The sequence below is a fragment of the Salvia splendens genome, chromosome 5 (assembly GCF_004379255.2).
Source record: "Salvia splendens isolate huo1 chromosome 5, SspV2, whole genome shotgun sequence".
Classification (NCBI taxonomy): Eukaryota; Viridiplantae; Streptophyta; class Magnoliopsida; order Lamiales; family Lamiaceae; genus Salvia; species Salvia splendens.
This window is the reverse complement of record NC_056036.1, coordinates 3443282-3461482: the sequence shown is the minus strand read 5'-3', so window position 1 is coordinate 3461482 and position 18201 is coordinate 3443282. Positions and strand designations below refer to the sequence as shown.

At 40.0% G+C, this 18201-nt stretch overlaps 3 protein-coding genes and 1 pseudogene across 3 annotated transcripts; 3 read left to right on the top strand and 1 right to left on the bottom strand.

Annotated features, from left to right (window-relative positions):
* Positions 1-1305, top strand: LOC121802842 (8-hydroxyquercetin 8-O-methyltransferase-like). Its single transcript, XM_042202538.1, has 2 exons — positions 1-111; positions 1003-1305. Exons 1-2 carry the CDS (start codon positions 1-3, stop codon positions 1303-1305), a joined length of 414 nt encoding a protein of 137 aa, XP_042058472.1.
* Positions 1306-1732: 427 nt separating this feature from the next.
* LOC121802837 lies at positions 1733-3005 on the top strand (annotated as a pseudogene).
* A 2751-nt stretch (positions 3006-5756) lies between these two features.
* Positions 5757-7170, top strand: LOC121805894. The gene is made up of 3 exons (XM_042205927.1): positions 5757-6414; positions 6491-6568; positions 6874-7170. The coding sequence occupies exons 1-3, from the start codon at positions 5980-5982 to the stop codon at positions 7039-7041; spliced, it is 681 nt and encodes a 226-aa protein (XP_042061861.1). The 5' UTR covers positions 5757-5979; the 3' UTR covers positions 7042-7170.
* An 87-nt stretch (positions 7171-7257) lies between these two features.
* On the bottom strand, positions 7258-8157 carry LOC121805895 (pathogenesis-related protein STH-21-like). The gene is made up of 2 exons (XM_042205928.1): positions 7897-8157; positions 7258-7755 (listed from the first exon to the last, which is right to left on the bottom strand). Exons 1-2 carry the CDS (start codon positions 8078-8080, stop codon positions 7457-7459), a joined length of 483 nt encoding a protein of 160 aa, XP_042061862.1. The 5' UTR covers positions 8081-8157; the 3' UTR covers positions 7258-7456.
* Positions 8158-18201: the final 10044 nt, after the last annotated feature.

The following is an 18201-nucleotide window of genomic DNA, read 5'->3' as shown; positions in this document are numbered from 1 at the left end:
ATGGTGGTCGATGAAGAGAAGCAAGCTCATGAGGCAACTAAAGGTTATCCTGTCTTCGATATGTTCATAATGGCTAATTTTGCAGGAAAAGAAAGAACTGAGAAAGAATGGGCTAAGCTCTTTGCTGCTGCTGCCTTCAAAAATTATTAAATCACTCCTGCTTTAGGATTGATTTCGGTGTTTCCCTCATTGTTCGCCTTATCGTCTAAAATTATGGGTGCTAATTTGTGTTTCTAAATCAATGACATTACAATTATATTCAATTGTATTTATTTTACTATAGAAATAGCTAAGGACATTTTTAGAATTATTACGTTTAAGTAATTAACTATTATTTTGGTCGAGCATAATTATAAGCTCCTTTTCGGGTTTTCTTTGTTGATTCTTTCCCGAATCGTAGGTCGAATCAACCCTAGGGTCCTTAGTATAAAAAGGCTTGTTATTTCGCTTTTGCCATTATTATGAAATAACCAATTTGCCTTAATTTTTCTTGCTTTCTTCTCGTCCAAGTATCACAATTCGCCGGTTGATCGTCGAGGTTCTACGTCCTCGCGAATTCTCCTATCGCTGATTCTTGTTGAGGGATCAATACCCTTAACAGGTTTATAGACCAAATGAATTGTTTCTCTTAATAAGTTATTATAAGTCTATTTGAATGATCGAACAAGATTGTAGTCGGGATTAAATTTGTGGTGTGATTGGTTCATGAGATTTAATCCCACAACTCAATTCTAGATGGATAATCATGGGATAATTAGTCATACCTAACCCCTATAACTAAACTAATCTCATAACTTAATCCTAAATTGTATCTTGGTATTATTTTATCTTGGAAACCGAACACCACCATAGATTAGTCTTTTGGGATGACCGAACAACGGGGGTGTGAGGTTTATACATGAAATGACTTTTTAGGAACATCGAACAAATGGTGTTTATAGACCAAATTAAATGAGTAGTTTGCATCTTTTAAAGTGAATAATGCATCTTTATGATTGACAGTGGATAATGCATGATTGGAGCGATGAAGATTGCACCAAAATACTGAGAAAATGCAGAGAAGAAATAATAAACAGCAAAATCAATGGTAAAAAGGTGATTATTGTGGATATAGTTGTGGATGAAGAGAAGCATGGTCATGAGGCAACTGAAAGTCATCTCGCCATTGATATGTTCATGATGGCTAATTTTCCAGGAAAAGAAAGAACTGAGAAAGAATGGGCTAAGCTCTTTGTAGCTGCTGCCTTCAAAAATTATAAAATCACTGCTTTAGGATTGAGGTCTATAATTGAGGTGTTTCCTTGATTTTTCGCATCGTCTAAAATAATAGGAGTACTATGTATAGATATGTATTTAATTGTATTAAATAAAATCTATATAATATAAAGACTTATATATTATCAGTAATTTGATTTGTTGATCAATGTCTTTAAATAATGTCACGCCAAATTTATTTTTTAAGTACTGATTTTTTTTTTATAAAATTGTATAAATGTCAAAATATAAGTATTAAATTCATTCATTGTCATAATAATATTTACTTATAAATATACACACTATGATAATATAATAAAATCAATATCATTTACTACTACATTTTAAAGCATAAGAAAAACAGAAAGAGTCTCATTAAAACCTCTCAAAGTAGCCAATGCAAAGATTCTCAAGTAGCAAAATTAGTAAATATAAAACTCCCAAAAAAACCAAAAGGTCATTACAATTTTATTCAACTATGGTCGATCTGCCACATAATAATACACATGCTGGAGATGCTGCCAATGGTGAGTGCCATTTCCACTATTTTGAACGTAGTAGTCGCCACTTTTTAAAAAAAGAAAAAAAAACATGCATTAAAAATAAAAGATACTACTACTATATTATAGTAGTATAAGACAAACAAGAGAGAAAGAAACATAAGGCCTAACCATATTCCATTTGACGAAGTCTCTGCGGGGTTTGGACGATAATTCGAATTATATGTCTGAAGAGTTGAAGTTGCAGCAGTTGGTGTTGGTTGGGGACTATTGTGTTGCCTAAGTTTCATTTCCAACTGCCAAAACATAGTTAGGAGTCGTTTGGTTACTTAGATGGTTTCAACCAGATTAAATAAATCATGTCATGGCAGATGAGTTTTGGGCCTTAGATGGTTACTTAGATGGGTTATGAAACCCACCGTTTGGTTAATAGAAGTCAAGTGTAGGAAAATAAACTCATGTGACGTTTGGTTGCCATTTTTTAATTGAGTTAAGCCGCCTAAATGACACGTATGCTCTTCACTTACTAGACATAATCAAATATATTTCCAACTGCTGAAGCACCGGATTGGAGGGATGAGGCCATCACCACCGGATCGCTGAAGCACGTCGACCTCAACACCGGATCCAACGGCTGGGCGTCGCCGCCAGGGGACCTATTCTCCGCCCGCAGCCCGAATTACCAGATGAAGAAGGGCAAGAACCCCGCCGGCGAGTGGCTGATGAATCCGGCCGGCGTCGACTGGCTCAGATCCAGCGGCAAACTCGATCACGTCCTGTCGCGGCCGGACAACCGTGCGATGAACGCACTGCGCGCCTCGAGGTGCTAGAAATCATCGAAGACGTTCGTCATCGCGATCAATCTCCAAGTCCCCGGGCGCGAGCATCACTCGGCGGTTTTCTACTTTTCCAGCAAGGTCGACTAGCCGATTGGGTCGAATTCGCTGTTGTATCCGTTCATCAACGGCTCCAACGCCTTCCGCAGCAGTCAATTTAAGATTGTGAATAAAATCGTGAAAGATCCGTGGATTGTGAAAACGACGGTGGGGAATTACTCGGCGTGTTTGTTAGGGAAGGCGTTGAATTACTACTACCACCGCGGACCTAATTATTTGGAAATCGATGTCGATATCGGTAGCTCCGCCATCGCCTCCGCGATTTTGAAGCTGGCGTTGGGTGGCGTTGGGTGGCGTGACGGCGGTGACAGTGGATATGGGGTTTCTGGTTGACACACAAATCGAGGCCATCTAACTCAATCTGATGGTGTTGGGTTAGATTCGAAACTGGGTAAAATTTAATGAACAGTGCGGGCCTCAGTTCTGAAACACAGGCTTTACAAAGCTACACTTTGACAACCAAACACCTAGTTTCACTAAGTTATCAATCCTTACCTTGATGAAACAAAGCAACCAAACGACTCCTTATAGTAGTAGTATTATTAGGGTCCAATTTCCAACAACTTTTTCTTAGTCTAATTAAAAAATTAATTATACTTCAACATTCCTACGAAAACAGTACATATTGAAATGACACGTGTTTTAATGCACAATCGATAAAATAAAGGGGGATAGAGAGAATGTGGTCCATATCAACATAGAGAAGTAGTTTATTTTTATGAGATAGATATATGAAGTATTACATACAACGTTCTTCATATAATTAGTTGCAGGGATAGAATGTGGTGTGGGAGTGAGGAATTGCTCTTGCTGTTTAGTGAGAGTGGAGAACTTTTTAATGTCGAGCTCATTATTAGCTCCCATAGATTTGAAGTAGTTGTCTGCCAAGGCCACCAGTGCCGGAGAGGCTGACTTCTTCTCTTTCTCCCACAATTCTTTCAACTCCTACATGATGCAAATATAATTACTTTTGATTCTTCATCTATCTACATAGAGAGAGAGAGTTCAAAAGTGAATTTATAAATATTTTCTCTATGACAATAGAATAGTGAAGAATAGAGAAAAAGATTAACTCAAAAAAAAGGAGTATATGATTTTTATTTTTTTTAAAACTTACTGAATCGGTTCATTTTACTATTAGAGAGAAAATAACACCGTTTTCTCAACACAAATAATGACGTAGAGTAGTATTAATGATGACATGATTCTTCTGTTCAAGTACAACCCTCTTGCAATTCTTCTGTTCACGTCGCCCATCTGATCTCTCCCTGTGTATTGCTTCGTATTATACTTAAGGTATAAGCAAAAGGGGTTTGGTATAACATGATTACATATTGACCTAAAGATTAATTAAATTAGTACTATCAATTTAGGAATCATAGAACGTACTTATTACATTGTGCTGTTCGGTTGCTTCGTGTTTTATTTTATCGATTTTATTTATAGTTTATAATCTGAACCGTTATTATATTGCTAGTTCACTATCTTGTAATCATCTTCAAATTCAAATAAATGTTAAATAGTTTAAATAAAACTATATTAAATTAATTAAGGAATAACTAGAAGCGGAATATCGGGTGGAAACTAATATTATAATGTAAAAAAAGATATCAACGAATTTTAATGTGAAATTGAGATAGTATGAGAGAGATCGGAAAGAAATAAAGTTGATCAAGTATGAGAGAAAATAGATAAAGTAAGAAAGAGAAAGATAAAAAAAAATTGAGTGATGAATTGGGGTAACTTTCCAGTTTTAGTACTAACTAATTTAATAAAGAGAAAATAAAAAATAAAATTATCTTTTATAGACGGATCGGACGAGGAGTAATATCATCGTATCTTCAATACGTTTATACCAATTAATCTCATACAATTTAGTTTGATATGGTGATAACTACTCAAGAATACATTAATTACTACTATATTTTAAACCAAATAATGTTGTTTTATCAATAATACTTCCTCCGTCCACCATATTAAACTTCTCATTTGGCCTTTTACTACTTTTGGTGATGAATCCCACGTTCCACTAAACATTTGATTATAAAACTAATATATTATAAAAGTAGGATCTACCTTCCACTAACTTTTTCCCACTTTCCTTTTTAGTTTTTCCTGTTACATTTCTTTTTTTTAAATTTCTCTCTCATATTAATATTATAAATATACTATACTATTTTCTATCTCCACTTAACATACAAAACAATATCTCCTAAAATCTCGTGTCATTCCCCAAATGTGCTCTTTTATTGGTGGACGGAGATAGTAACAAGGAATACATAATGATTTAAAAAATACTCAAATACTCCTACTAAAAAATTATTATATTAGATACAATTACTTTGCCTATTAACCAATAGTCCAATACTGAAAATCTTGGACCGGTCTAAAACAAATTTTATGCTTATTTATGGTCAAATAGGACTGCAAATATAAATTATAATATAGATGAATATATATTTGTATTTCATATTATAAATTACTTATATTCCAAAATTTTAGCAACTTGGTATTTGTTTGATAAAAAAGAAGTTGATGAATCTCTTAACTAATCAAAACAATTGATGCAAACTGAAAGTATCTGGCATGCGCTGTTATAGATGATTAATGTTGTTTTTATAATCTATAGTATTAGTAGGAGTATATCAGAAAGATTTTAATCAGGTCTATGGTAGTGGGCTCATTAAACTACTTGGCCCATCATTTAGTTGGGCCAACAATTCTTACAGTATAAATATTTAACACTCATTAATATACAAATAATACACATTAGTTGTTTATTTATATTATCCATATGAGTGAGAAACATATCAAATTTCACTTTATATTTAGTAACCTATACCATTTACGGGCCTGACGAACTTAAACATGTAGATTATGGTCTAAGAAAAGTTAAATAATTAAAGAATTCATCACGTATTTAATTCATTTGAAAAAGAATTTGCTTACCCTATAAGCAAAACAATCAAGTGTATCCATCAATATTGACCCTTTGGAATTTTATCCAGTCAAAGATGATGAGATCAGAAATGGCGGTGAAGAAGGAGAGGTCATGTTATTATTGGAAACATGACCAACTTCTCTAATTAATGAATTAATCAGCAAGATGTGGCATTAATAGAGATTGATCAAGGAATAGGTAGCAATTTGATTTTAGCCTTTTAAAGAAAATAGATAGATAGCGCTGCAAATTCAAAATTAAAGAAAAAACTTATGAAATGACCAAAAAGCCCCTGAAGTGTAACAAGCTTTTCTTCCCCTCCTCTCCCAATTCTTGAAAAATTGAGTTAGTTCTGCAAAAACAGTAGGGAAATCATAAATGAGCAGAAATGGATGGTGAAGAAAGCAACTACCTCCAAAAAATCCATCAGGAAGACATCATCTGCAACTCGATGCAACACCTCTCCACCGCCTCCGACCCACTTCCCTCCGCCAAGAGACACTCTGCTCTATACCGTTCATCTCTTCTAGAACCCCTTCCCAAAAGGCCCACTCTCAGCCCCCCTTCCTCCATCTATTCTCCGCCCACCATCACCAATTCCGCGGCGGCGCCTCCACAATTCTCGGAAATTCCTCCAATCAAGAACCATCCGATGTCGACTGTAAGTGTCGATCAAGAATCTGAATCACACCCGCTTCAAGAAATTGCGCCAATTTTCGCTCCGGTCCCCCTCTTCAACCAGATCGCCGGTACCCCGCCACGCCCACCTGCCAAGAGGGACTTTTTCAGGTCTCCCGCCTCCGGCGAGAATCCCACTGCAAAGGTTCGGTTTTTTCCTTTTTATATGTGTTGACGTTTTCCCTTTTTTTAATTTGTGAAATGCGATTCTGTTACTGCAGAAGTTGAAGAGGATGAAGGAGCGGCTAAGAGAGATGAGAGAGTGGTGGAATCAAGTCGCCACCGAAGACGAGGACGAGGTTTTTTTGCCCCATTTTAAATACCACTGTAGTTAATGCATTTCCCGTTCGACATGAGATTTTATTAAGCGTTGTTTTCTTAGTAAAGTGGTGTTTCCGTTTTAGTAAATATTTAAACACGAGTGAGACATTTCAAAAAGGAAAATGCTTCGAATAAAATGTGAAAGAGAGAGTTGTAGTACTACTAATTAGTGTTGTTTTGTTACTCTGTTGAAAGTTGTAATTGTAAGTGTTAGATTTGAACATCTTTGTCTGAGATCACTTATCATTCTTGTTGTTGTCGATTTCGTGGTGTAACGTTACAGGAGGAGTGCGAGGAAGAAACGCAAAATCCGTCACAAGAAGCCGTGTTTGTGGAGAAGAGTGGAGAATGCCTAGTCCTACATTTCAAGTGCCCATGTGGTGATGGCTACCAGATTTTGCTTTCTGGCAACAACCTCTACTACAAGCTCACAAATTTCCGAGACCGCTGAGATGGATTGATCGAACATCTTCCCACGAAATCTTTGATCTAGACCTCATACATAACTTGTGATTAGCTTGGCTGTGCAAAGAATTTTTCTAGGATACTCTGATTCAATGCCAATTATTTTGCTTGCTTAGTCTCAACTTTCATTTGTTTCATCACTTTAGTGAATAAATCAAATGGAGAGTTAAGTTAGGCTTCACTACTTGCATTTTGGGCATAATTTTCTTTCTTAATAAGTTATATAGAAAATATTGGAATGGAAGTTTGATCAAATTACAGCAAGCCAAGCTCTTAAAATTCAAGTACATACTGTGCCATGAAGAGGAAAGCAAACACACCAACAACCATTGACAGGAAACAACTATAGAATTGTTTCTTTATTTTTCACACAACAAAAGGGGAAAGATTGATGGATTGATTTAGGCGCAGATGTGAGGGTTGGCATTGAGGTAGTCCTCGCAAGACTTGTAGATGCCGAGGGACTGCTCTTTGGCGCCCTTGAGGTCGTCGTCGCTGATCTCATGGTCGCCCTTGGTGTGGTACTCGCTCGTCACCTTCACAACGCACCCTCCATCTTCCGTGTCTTCGAACTTCATGTCGTAGCAGATCTTCTCTAGCTTGTCTCCCAACATGTCCCCCTCGAACACAGTGTACTTGATCGTGTGCTTCTCGTGGTCGATCTCGTCCACTCTGCTCTTCATGTACTTGAAGTGGGCACCTGTTTTATAAATTACAATTCAGACCAATGATTTAAGTGTAGTTTTCAAGTAATAGCTGAGTTTGAAGTAGACATTTGGAGCATGATTTTTGTTTATTGTAGTGGAAGTATATAGATAAGATGGGATGTGAGGTTGGTTACCCTCGGGGAAGTTGGTTTGGAAGACGCAGCCGGTGGCGTAGCCGGTGCCTTGGAGGAGTTCGATGCTCTTGATGGATGGCGTGACCTTGGGGAGCACATCCGGAGATTCTGTCACCAAAGCCTTGAACAGCCTTGATGAGCTGATCTTGGTCTTCACTTCTTGGAAGAAGCTCTTCACACCCATTCTTGCTTGATTATAGTATTTGGAATAATGCTAAATTATGGAATTTGTTTCAAAGAATTTAGGTGTGGAAAATAAAGAGGGTGTGGTGTGGTATTTATGGGCATTTTTTGGGTCAATTTTGGAGACGTGCCACTAATTGATTTATTTAGGCTATTTGCTTTAACTTTTTTCGTGGCAAGCGGAGACCGGATTAATATTATTAGTCGGTAGTCTATTGTTTGCAAGTTTCTACACGCTATGTTTGAACGAATATACCTTCTTCGTCAATTTAAACTAACACAATTCATTATGAATAAAATAAAATAAAAAAAAAATAAAATAAAATAATGGAATGGAATAGAAAGATTAATATTATGCATATTGTACTACGTGTTAGTACTATTTGCTAAGTTTAGCAGTAAAAAAAAACCAACAATTGGTACTACTACTATTTTTAAGAATTTCTTTTATTTTAAATGTACATATATATACATGCATAATCTACTATCGTTAAGCCGCCGTGGGCCCCATTGTGATGATGATAAATGAAATATTATTGTGATTGATGATTCATCATTACCTAAACGACAACGATCGTGGTAATAAAGTCCTTAATTTACTATAGTATATGTGCAAATATGTCTTTAATAATATACTACTCAAATTAATCTACATAAAATTAAGAACCGTAGAAATAAATTAAATCAAGTCTGTTTAATAATATTGCATTAAATAATATAGGTCTCAAGTCTCAAGAGAAGTATACAGTTCGTTAAATTGTTTTCTAATTAATTCATTAAAAAAACCCAATTCCACTATAGATTATGTTCAAGTTATTTCGAAACATTCTGAAATCTGAACGATTTGCGAGTCATTTTCCTACGCAATATAATTATACTGCTTGTTACCTAATCTCTTAACATTTTCCAAATAAAAATTACTAAAACATGTGGATAGTCGGTAGAAAGATTTCTCAACATCATATATCTAAATCTTTCTATTATTCTGCAGGAGATTGAATGTGACATTTACCTAGTCCATAATCTCTCAATGATGTTGACAAATACTTGTTTGAACGACTGTACAATAGTAAAGAATTGATCAATTTATAATCTCCATATATATATATTTTTTAAATTGTCATTTCGAAAATATACAAACAACGAGTGTGTTTTTATTTAATCAGAAAAGTTTAGAGGTTAAACTTCGTCGTATCTCTTTTCGCAAGTTATAAAAAGAACTATATGTGAAACGAGAAGTAATGTATTGCCACAGAATGAAATATGGTAACACTTGTCAATTATGTGAGCTAATTTATTTTATCATATAATATTATAATGTTAATAAAGTCACCGTTAATTTCGTCAATGGAACCCATCTTTATCGGATATATATTAATAGTACTTGTTAAATATTCAGCCTTATCCACCAACTTTATGTATGATCACCTTCAAATTTATATAAGACTAAAATTAAAAAGTTCATCCTAAAATCAAGTAATAATATAAGTTACTATTCGTCTATAAATTCATCGGTAATCTCCATTTTTTTAATTATGATTTACTTCATATTCGGTTTTAAAAAATAATAGTAGCTAGTAAGAAATTAAAAAAGAAGAAGATAATTCTCACGTAATAATTTTATACTAGCACCCGATCATGACCACCGCCTTGGTTGTTTCAATAAAGTATAAGAGCCCAGTCAAAGTTTCCAATTTCCAATTTTTCTTCACCTATAATATTATAATATCAGAAACTAATTCTTGATGATATGACTTGTTCATCCAGAATATAATTATAAAATCAAATACTCTTGGAAAAAATTAGTTTTACTTTTTTAACTTACTAACGTTTCTTTTCTTTTTCGTACAATTCTCAAATCTTATAGAAAAAAAGAAGTTTACATACATTTTCAAGATTGAATTAATTCTCAAAATCATTGAAGATATCAACAAATACCTCTACGGGATGATTATGATACGTTGGTGGGCTATTAATTAATAAGTACACTTGTAACAATTGAATTTAGCTGCATGATTAATAGTGCTTTCACGAACTCCCAATCACATGACACTTCGAATATTTTCTCTCCTAGCTATCTTTGATATAGTTATTGTTTACCTTTTGATGAATCGGCGAATTTTTGATGGTGATGAATGCAGGAAGATGCAGATGACGACACAGAGATTTTACGTGGTTCGATTTACTGAGGTAAATCTACGTCCACGGGAAGAAATGAGGGCAGAGTTGTATTGCTTGATCTGTTTTCTTACAGCTTACAATACAGACTTGCTATTTTGTATTTTATCTCTAGAAAGCGAGAGAGTCTTAGAATGTAACCCTATCTATCTGATCTAGGTTCTATTTATACTTTGAACCAAGATCGTGGCATGCAGCTATTTATTAGGTAGTGGATGTCGTGGAGATCGTGGCGATCTTGCATGGGTCCACTATCCTGCATGAGTTAATGACTGCTTGACACCACTAAATAGATCGTGGGTGTAGTGGAGGTGGAAATCCTGCATGAGTCCACTATCTCCTAGTTCGGTCGAATACTGAGACCGAACTGCTGAATTATTGCCGAGCAGCTTTTGCCGATCTGAGAGTAGAGCTTGATGCCGACCTGAGAGCAGAGTTTGATCGGTTGGCTTTTACCGAGCTGTAGGCTGGGGCCGAACTCTTTGGTTGTGCCGAACTGAACTCTTTAGTCATGCCGGACTGATACTCTTTAGTCATGCCGAACTGATACTCTTTCTTGGGCTTTAGGCTGATGGGCTTTACTGCTGTTGGGCTTGTTTAGTACGTACTCCATCACTACCCCCCCCGGAAAGCGAAGTGAATTACTTCGGCATTCTGGATAAAGGTACGGGGTAAGTTGATGTTTGTCCTCGGTCTTATGAAGTGAACTCTTCTTTGACCGGACTCGTCTTTGATCTGATGAAATAAACATCTTTGACCGGACTCGTCTTTGGGCTGATGAAATAAACATCTTTGACCGGACTCGTCTTTGGGCTGATGAAATAAACATCTTTGACCGGACTCGTCTTGTGTCCTAATTTGGCGAGTTTTATCGCTCGGATCGGACTTTCCGTTGTCCTAATTTGGGGATCGGACTTTCCCTTGTCCTAATTCAGGCAAGTTTTATCGCGTGAATCGGACTTTTGTTGCAGTTCGTTTCAGACGAAGTGCTTGATTTTTAAGCCGAATTGTGGTCTTGTATCCTCTTTAGAAGCTTGGACTTCACAATCGTTGGCTTATTGCAGCTCGTTTCAGACGAACTGCTTGTTTAAGCTGAATTGTGGTCTTGTATCTTCTGTAGAAGCTTTGACTCACAATCGTTGGCTTGTTGCAGCTCGTTTCAGACGAACTGCTTGTTTAAGCTGAATTATGGTCTTGTATCTTCTGTAGAAGCTTTGACTCACAATCGTTGGCTTGTATATGTTCTAAGAAGGGGATCAGCCTTCGAAGAACAAGATACCTCAGTAACATTTGTAAGAGACGACACGCACAGAGACAGACAAAACACAGATAAAACGCACAGAGACAAATAAAGACCAAGTAAACCAAATAAAGCACATTGACTGAACAGGACTCAAGACTGACTGACCGGACTGTCTCTTACAAATGGAACTTTTTGAGGTTGGAAATGTGCCATGTTCGGGGTACCTGTTCTCCTGACATGTGAGCCAATTTGTAAGACCCTTTGCCGAGGACTTCTGACACCCGATACGGACCTTCCCATGTGGGTTCGAGCTTGCCCAGCTTTTCTGCTCGGCTTACTTCGTTGTTTCTCAAGATGAGATCTCCCACTTGAAATTGCAGCTTCTTCACCCTTTGGTTGTAATACCGGGCTACTTGCTCCTTGTACTTGGCTGCTTTTATGCATGTCAATTCTCTTCTTTCTTCGGCAAGATCTAGCTCGGCTCTCAGTCCGTCGTCATTCATTTCTGAGGAGAAATTTAGAGTTCGGGGACTGGGTACGCCGATCTCCACCGGAATTACGGCTTCAGTGCCGTACACCAGACTGTACGGAGTTTCACCGTTGGAGGTTGTGGGTGTAGTTCGGTAGGACCATAGGACTTGAGGGAGATTTTCTACCCATTGTCCTTTGGCTTGTTCTAACCGAGCTTTTAACCCTTTCACCAGGATACGATTTGTTACCTCCGTTTGTCCGTTTGCTTGTGGATGAGAGACCGAAGTGAACCGCTGTTGAATATTCAGCTCTTGGCACCAATTCTTGAACGTCTTGTCGGTGAACTGAGTCCCGTTATCCGAGATGAGGATGTGGGGTATGCCAAATCGGCACACTATGTTCTTCCAGACGAAATCCAATGCCTTTAAGCTCGTTATCGTAGCTAATGGTTCAGCTTCCACCCACTTCGTAAAGTAGTCCACGGCAACGATTAGGAATTTCATTTGCCGAGGAGCTTGAGGAAGTGGTCTCACTATGTCTATGCCCCATTGCATGAAAGGCCAAGGGCTTTGCATAGTGGATAGATCGGTCTGCGGCATCCTTGGGATATTTGCATGGATTTGGCACTTCGGGCATGTCTTGACGAGCTGCACTGCTTCTTGTACCAAGGTTGGCCAATAATATCCCCATCTTAGAACTTTTTTAGCTAAAGCTCTAGCTCCGATGTGGCTGCCGCACGATCCTTCATGAACTTCTCTGAGGATGTAGTCTGTCTCTTCTGGTCCTACGCACCGCAATAACGGCTGGAGGTAAGACTTTCTAAAGAGGACTCCTTCATGAAGTTCGTACCGAAGTGCTCGGCACGTGATCTTCCGAGCTTCTCTCTTATCCTCGGGCAATTGTCCTTGATCCAGATACTGCAAGATCGGCGTCATCCAGTTCGGCGAGCTGGATATTGAATGTACCTCGGCTTCATCAATGCTTCGATGCATTAATTCTTCCGCCTTTGAGCTCGGATCTGAGGCCAACTTACTTAAGGTATCTGCTCGGCTATTTTCCGCTCTGGGAATGCGGATTATCCGAAAATAGGAGAAACTTCGGCTGATGCTTTGCGCTTTGTCCAAATACTTCTTCATTCTCTCGTCACGAGCTTCACTTGTACCCAACATGTGATTTACTATGACTTGTGAATCACAATGGACTTTGAGAGATTTGATGAGCAGACTTTGCGCTAACTGGAGTCCGGCCAGGAGGGCTTCGTACTCGGCTTCATTATTAGTAGTGGGGAATAGGAACCGAAGTGAGTAGGTTACCTCGTGTCCGTCGGGAGCGACAAGTAAAATACCAGCTCCACTTCCCATCTTGTTTGAAGCTCCATCTACGAATCCGCTCCAGCAGTCCGGCGGCTCTACTTCGGATTCCAAGGGCTGTGCTAGTTCGGCATTGGCAGAATTCTTCTGTTCGGCAATAACAGGAATTGCTTGATCGAACTTTGCTTCTGTAAGAAAATCCGCCAAGGCTTGTCCCTTGATGGCTTTCCGAGGTAGATACTCGATTGAGTGTTCTCCCAGCTCTATGGCCCATTTGGCGATTCTGCCTGATGCTTCTGGCTTGGTCAAAACTTGCCGAAGAGGCAGATCGGTTAAGACGCATACCTTGTGAGCATAGAAGTATGGCCGCAGTCTCCTTGCTGCATTTACTAACGCCAGAGCAATTTTCTCCAGAGGTTGATACCTTGTTTCTGGACCTCTTAATGCTCGGCTTGTAAAGTAGATGGGAAACTGCTTTAGGCCTTCTTCTCGTACAAGCACCGCGCTAATGGTTTGATCAGATGCCGCTAAGTATAAGAAAATTACTTCGGCTTCGGTTGGAGCAGAGAGAATAGGAAGCTCGGCTAGATAACTTTTGAGCTCGTCAAAGGCCTTTTTCTGCTCGGCTCCCCACTCGAACTTAGGTGCCTTTTTCAACACCTTAAAGAACGGCAGTTGCTTTTCGGCTGCTTGGGAAAGGAATCGATTCAGTGCGGCTAGACATCCGGTTAGCCTTTGCACGTCATGTATGGACTTCGGCATTGCCATGTTCTGAACGACTTGAACTTTTGAGGGGTTTGCCTTGAGTCCGTCCTTTGAAACCCAACAACCCAGAAACTTTCCCGAATCTACCAAAAAGGTACACTTTTGGGGATTAAGTTTGAGGTTGGCTTTTCGGAGCACGTCGAGAGTGGATTTGAGGTTGTCTTCGTACTCCGAAGTGCTTTTGCTTTTGACAACTATGTCGTCGACATACACTTCAACCTGTTTTCCGATTAGGTGCCGAAAAAGCTTGTCTACCATCCTTTGATAAGTGGCTCCGGCATTCTTTAAACCGAATGGCATCTTTTTATAAGCGAAAATGCCGAAATCGGTAATGAAAGCTGTTTTCGGAGCGTCACTCTCATCCATCAACACTTGGTGATATCCTTTGTATAAATCAAGAAAACAGAAAATTTCGAAGCCGATCAAAGCTTCTACTTTTTTATCTATATTCGGAAGGGGATAGCAATCTTTAGGACAGTGCTTGTTTAGATCGGTAAAATCTATGCACATCCGCCATCCTCCTTCTTTTTTCTTGATCATCACAGGATTGGCCACCCAAGAAGGATATTTCACCTCGAATAGTACATCCGCTTTTAGCAATTGGCGGACTTCGTCATGGATGACTTGGCTTCTTTCTGCCGCAAAGAGTCTTTGCTTCTGTTTTACTGGCCGGATTGAAGGATCAATATTTAACCGATGAGTGATTACCTCGGGGGGCACTCCGGTCATGTCCAACGGAGACCATGCAAAGACATCTTTGTACTCCTTGAGGAGCTGAATGGTCTTTTCCCGGAGTAGAGGCGTTCCTGCGAAGCCGATCTTGACCGTTCTGGATGGATCATCTTCGTATAACTGAACGGTCATTGAGTTCGGCTCTGAAGTGACTTCGGTCATCTCGCTTGCCCCTGACTCCGGTTGCTGTGATTGCTATGCTTGATGGTGCCGAACTGATTGTTCGGCACTTTTAAGCGCAATCTGCAGACATTCTTTTGCTCTCTTTTGATCACCTCGGATGACCGCTATCCCACCTTTAGTGGGGATCTTGATGGTGAGGTGATAAGTAGAGCAAACGGCCCGAACTGTGTTGAGCCAGTCTCTCCCCAGGATGATGTTGTACGGGGACCGAGCTTTCACTACAAAGAACTCGATCATCGTATTGGAGCTTGTAGGCGCTTTTCCCACCGTGATTGGAAGGCTGATAATACCTTCAGGGCGGGTGTCCTCCTGGGCGAAACTTTTCAGAGGAAGCGGAGCCGGACTGAGCCGAGCTGGATCCACTTCCATTTTATCGAAACATTCTTTAAAAAGAATGCTGACTGACGCTCCTGTATCCACAAATACTCTGTGGATCAGTTTGTTTGCCACTCCGGCTTGAATGACAATAGCGTCTTGGTGAGGAGAGATGGCTGGGACGGGATCGGCATCTGAAAATGTAATCACTTCGTCCTTCTTCAGCCTTTTATGTGTTGGCTCCTCTTGATTGGAACCTCTGCGTTCTGCTTTTAGGGACGACTTAGTCTTCCCGGCAGGGAGAGCATCAATAGTCAGGATTACTCCATCATATTGCGGCTCGTCGTCGTCTTCGGGATCCTCATGCCTTTTCGGATCCTGAGGATTGCAGTTCGCACCTCTCTGTCTTTTGTTCTTTTTCGGCTGCTTGCTTTGGTATTTTTTTAACGTTCCTGTTTTCACAAGAACATCAATACCTGCAGCCAAATCTCGGCACTCCTCGGTATCGTGTCCGTGGGCTTGATGGAAGGAGCAATATTGATCCTGAGGTCGCCGCGCGGCCGATTTCGTCATCCGCCTTGGTTTTTCGAACATATCGGAATGTAGTTCGAAAATTTCCGCTCTTGACTTGTTTAAGGGTACGAACTGAGCGGGCGGCTTCTCAGGATTGAGACGTGGTCCCAATCTGCCTTGTACCGGTGCCCTTTGAATTCTTTCAAAAGGAGTTCGGCGAGGAAGCCTCTGATCGCTATGATCGGGCTTCTTTTCGTCTCCTCGGGATGAGCTGTCTAAAGACCGTTTTCGACGGTCTGCCTCATCCGCACGGGAAAACTGGTCCGCAATGTCCCACATTTCCTGAGCTGTCTGCGGACCGTACTCAACGAGCTTCCTGTAGAGAGCTCCGGGCAGGATTCCATTTTGGAATGCCGAGATGACAAGCAGATCGTTGAGATCGTCTACTTGCAGGCATTCCTTGTGGAATCTTGTCATAAAGTCGCTGATTTTTTCGTCGCGACCTTGACGAATGGAAAGCAGCTGAGCCGAAGTGATCCGGGCTTCCGCTTTCTGAAAGAACCTCCTATGGAATGCATCCATTAGATCTCGGTAAGATCTAATGCTGCCTTGAGGAAGGCTATCGAACCACCTTCTGGCGTTCCCGATAAGCAGCTCGGGGAACAGCTTGCACATATGGACCTCATTGAGACCCTGGTTCGCCATGTTATATTGATAGCGTCCCAAGAAGTCATGAGGATCCACTAGCCCGTCATAAGTCATTGACGGTGTCCGGTAGTTCCGCGGCAAAGGAGTTCGGGTGATATCGTCCGAGAACGGAGTCTTTAATGATCCGTACATGGCGAACCCGATATCTCTTCGGTACGGAGGAGATGGAGTTCTCCTGTGGTTCCGGTACCGAGGAGGAACAGGAACATGTCGAGGTTGAGGATTCTTTCTCCTGGAAGACACGTCACTACTGCGGTAGTGACTTTCATGTCTGGATGAGGAGGGAGAATCCGCCGTTGTCTTCTCCGGCTGTTGGCTCTTCTGCAGGAAGGTTAAGAACTCCTCCTGCTTCTCGGCCAAGAACAGCTTGACAGCTTCATTTAAATCGGGCTGCTGGGAAGACTCGGTGCGATGACTCCTGGAGTGGCTTGTTCCTCCTTCGTGAGAACCGGAGGTAGATGTCTCCCGAGGCCGTTTTTCAGACCTGCGAGCTGGACTAGCTTCCTCACGGTGATCACGAACGGCATTACGGGTGGTATGTGATCTGGTATGCATTTTTTTGGGGTGGAAAAAGGGTCAAAAATTCGCTTTATCACAAATTTGGTTCTCTGTTTCCCACAGACGGCGCCAGTGATGAATCGGTGAATTTTTTATGGTGATGAATGCAGGAAGATGCAGATCACGACACAGAGATTTTACGTGGTTCGATTTACTGAGGTAAATCTACGTCCACGGGAAGAAATGAGGGCAGAGTTGTATTGCTTGATCTGTTTTCTTACAGCTTACAATACAGACTTGCTATTTTGTATTTTATCTCTAGAAAGCGAGAGAGTCTTAGAATGTAACCCTATCTATCTGATCTAGGTTCTATTTATACTTTGAACCAAGATCGTGGCATGCAGCTATTTATTAGGTAGTGGATGTCGTGGAGATCGTGGCGATCTTGCATGGGTCCACTATCCTGCATGAGTTAATGACTGCTTGACACCACTAAATAGATCGTGGGTGTAGTGGAGGTGGAAATCCTGCATGAGTCCACTATCTCCTAGTTCGGTCGAATACTGAGACCGAACTGCTGAATTATTGCCGAGCAGCTTTTGCCGATCTGAGAGTAGAGCTTGATGCCGACCTGAGAGCAGAGTTTGATCGGTTGGCTTTTACCGAGCTGTAGGCTGGGGCCGAACTCTTTGGTTGTGCCGAACTGAACTCTTTAGTCATGCCGGACTGATACTCTTTAGTCATGCCGAACTGATACTCTTTCTTGGGCTTTAGGCTGATGGGCTTTACTGCTGTTGGGCTTGTTTAGTACGTACTCCATCACCTTTGTAAGTATTTTATTTCTTCTTATTGTGAGTATCAGATTCTATTTGGGTTTTCTAGTTTGTGAAGATTGTGTTATTTGCTGTTTGAGTTTTATTTGGATAGGTTGTGTATTGCGAGATCGATACATTTGCTAAAAGATATAGACAAATCTAACATTGTCATATATGGTTGATTTTTGGATTGTCTCCGTTCTTTAGTGAAAACTCTATTCACCAATTCCTGGCTTCGATCATTTTTGCATTGGTCGGGTAGTCAATTCCTAATAATTTGAGCCTTTCTTAAAAATACACACTGAAACTAAGTTAACTAACAACAAATAAGCATTTCATCTGAGAAGTCGTACAGTGTTAAATAAAAAGAGTAAGAAATTGTACAACAAAA

What these genes read in the sequence shown, in the direction of transcription:
- LOC121802842 (XM_042202538.1), top strand. Translation starts at nt 1, where the DNA reads ATGGTGGTCGATGAAGAGAAGCAAGCTCATGAGGCAACTAAAGGTTAT. An exon ending in AAAGAACTGAGAAAGAATGG is followed by an intron (nt 112 to 1,002) that starts GCTAAGCTCTTT and finishes TATGATTGACAG; the next exon opens with TGGATAATGCATGATTGGAG.
- LOC121805894 (XM_042205927.1), top strand. Translation starts at nt 5,980, where the DNA reads ATGGATGGTGAAGAAAGCAACTACCTCCAAAAAATCCATCAGGAAGAC. An exon ending in GCGAGAATCCCACTGCAAAG is followed by an intron (nt 6,415 to 6,490) that starts GTTCGGTTTTTT and finishes CTGTTACTGCAG; the next exon opens with AAGTTGAAGAGGATGAAGGA. An exon ending in CCACCGAAGACGAGGACGAG is followed by an intron (nt 6,569 to 6,873) that starts GTTTTTTTGCCC and finishes GTAACGTTACAG; the next exon opens with GAGGAGTGCGAGGAAGAAAC.
- LOC121805895 (XM_042205928.1), bottom strand. Translation starts at nt 8,080, where the DNA reads ATGGGTGTGAAGAGCTTCTTCCAAGAAGTGAAGACCAAGATCAGCTCA. An exon ending in CCAAACCAACTTCCCCGAGG is followed by an intron (nt 7,756 to 7,896) that starts GTAACCAACCTC and finishes TTTATAAAACAG; the next exon opens with GTGCCCACTTCAAGTACATG.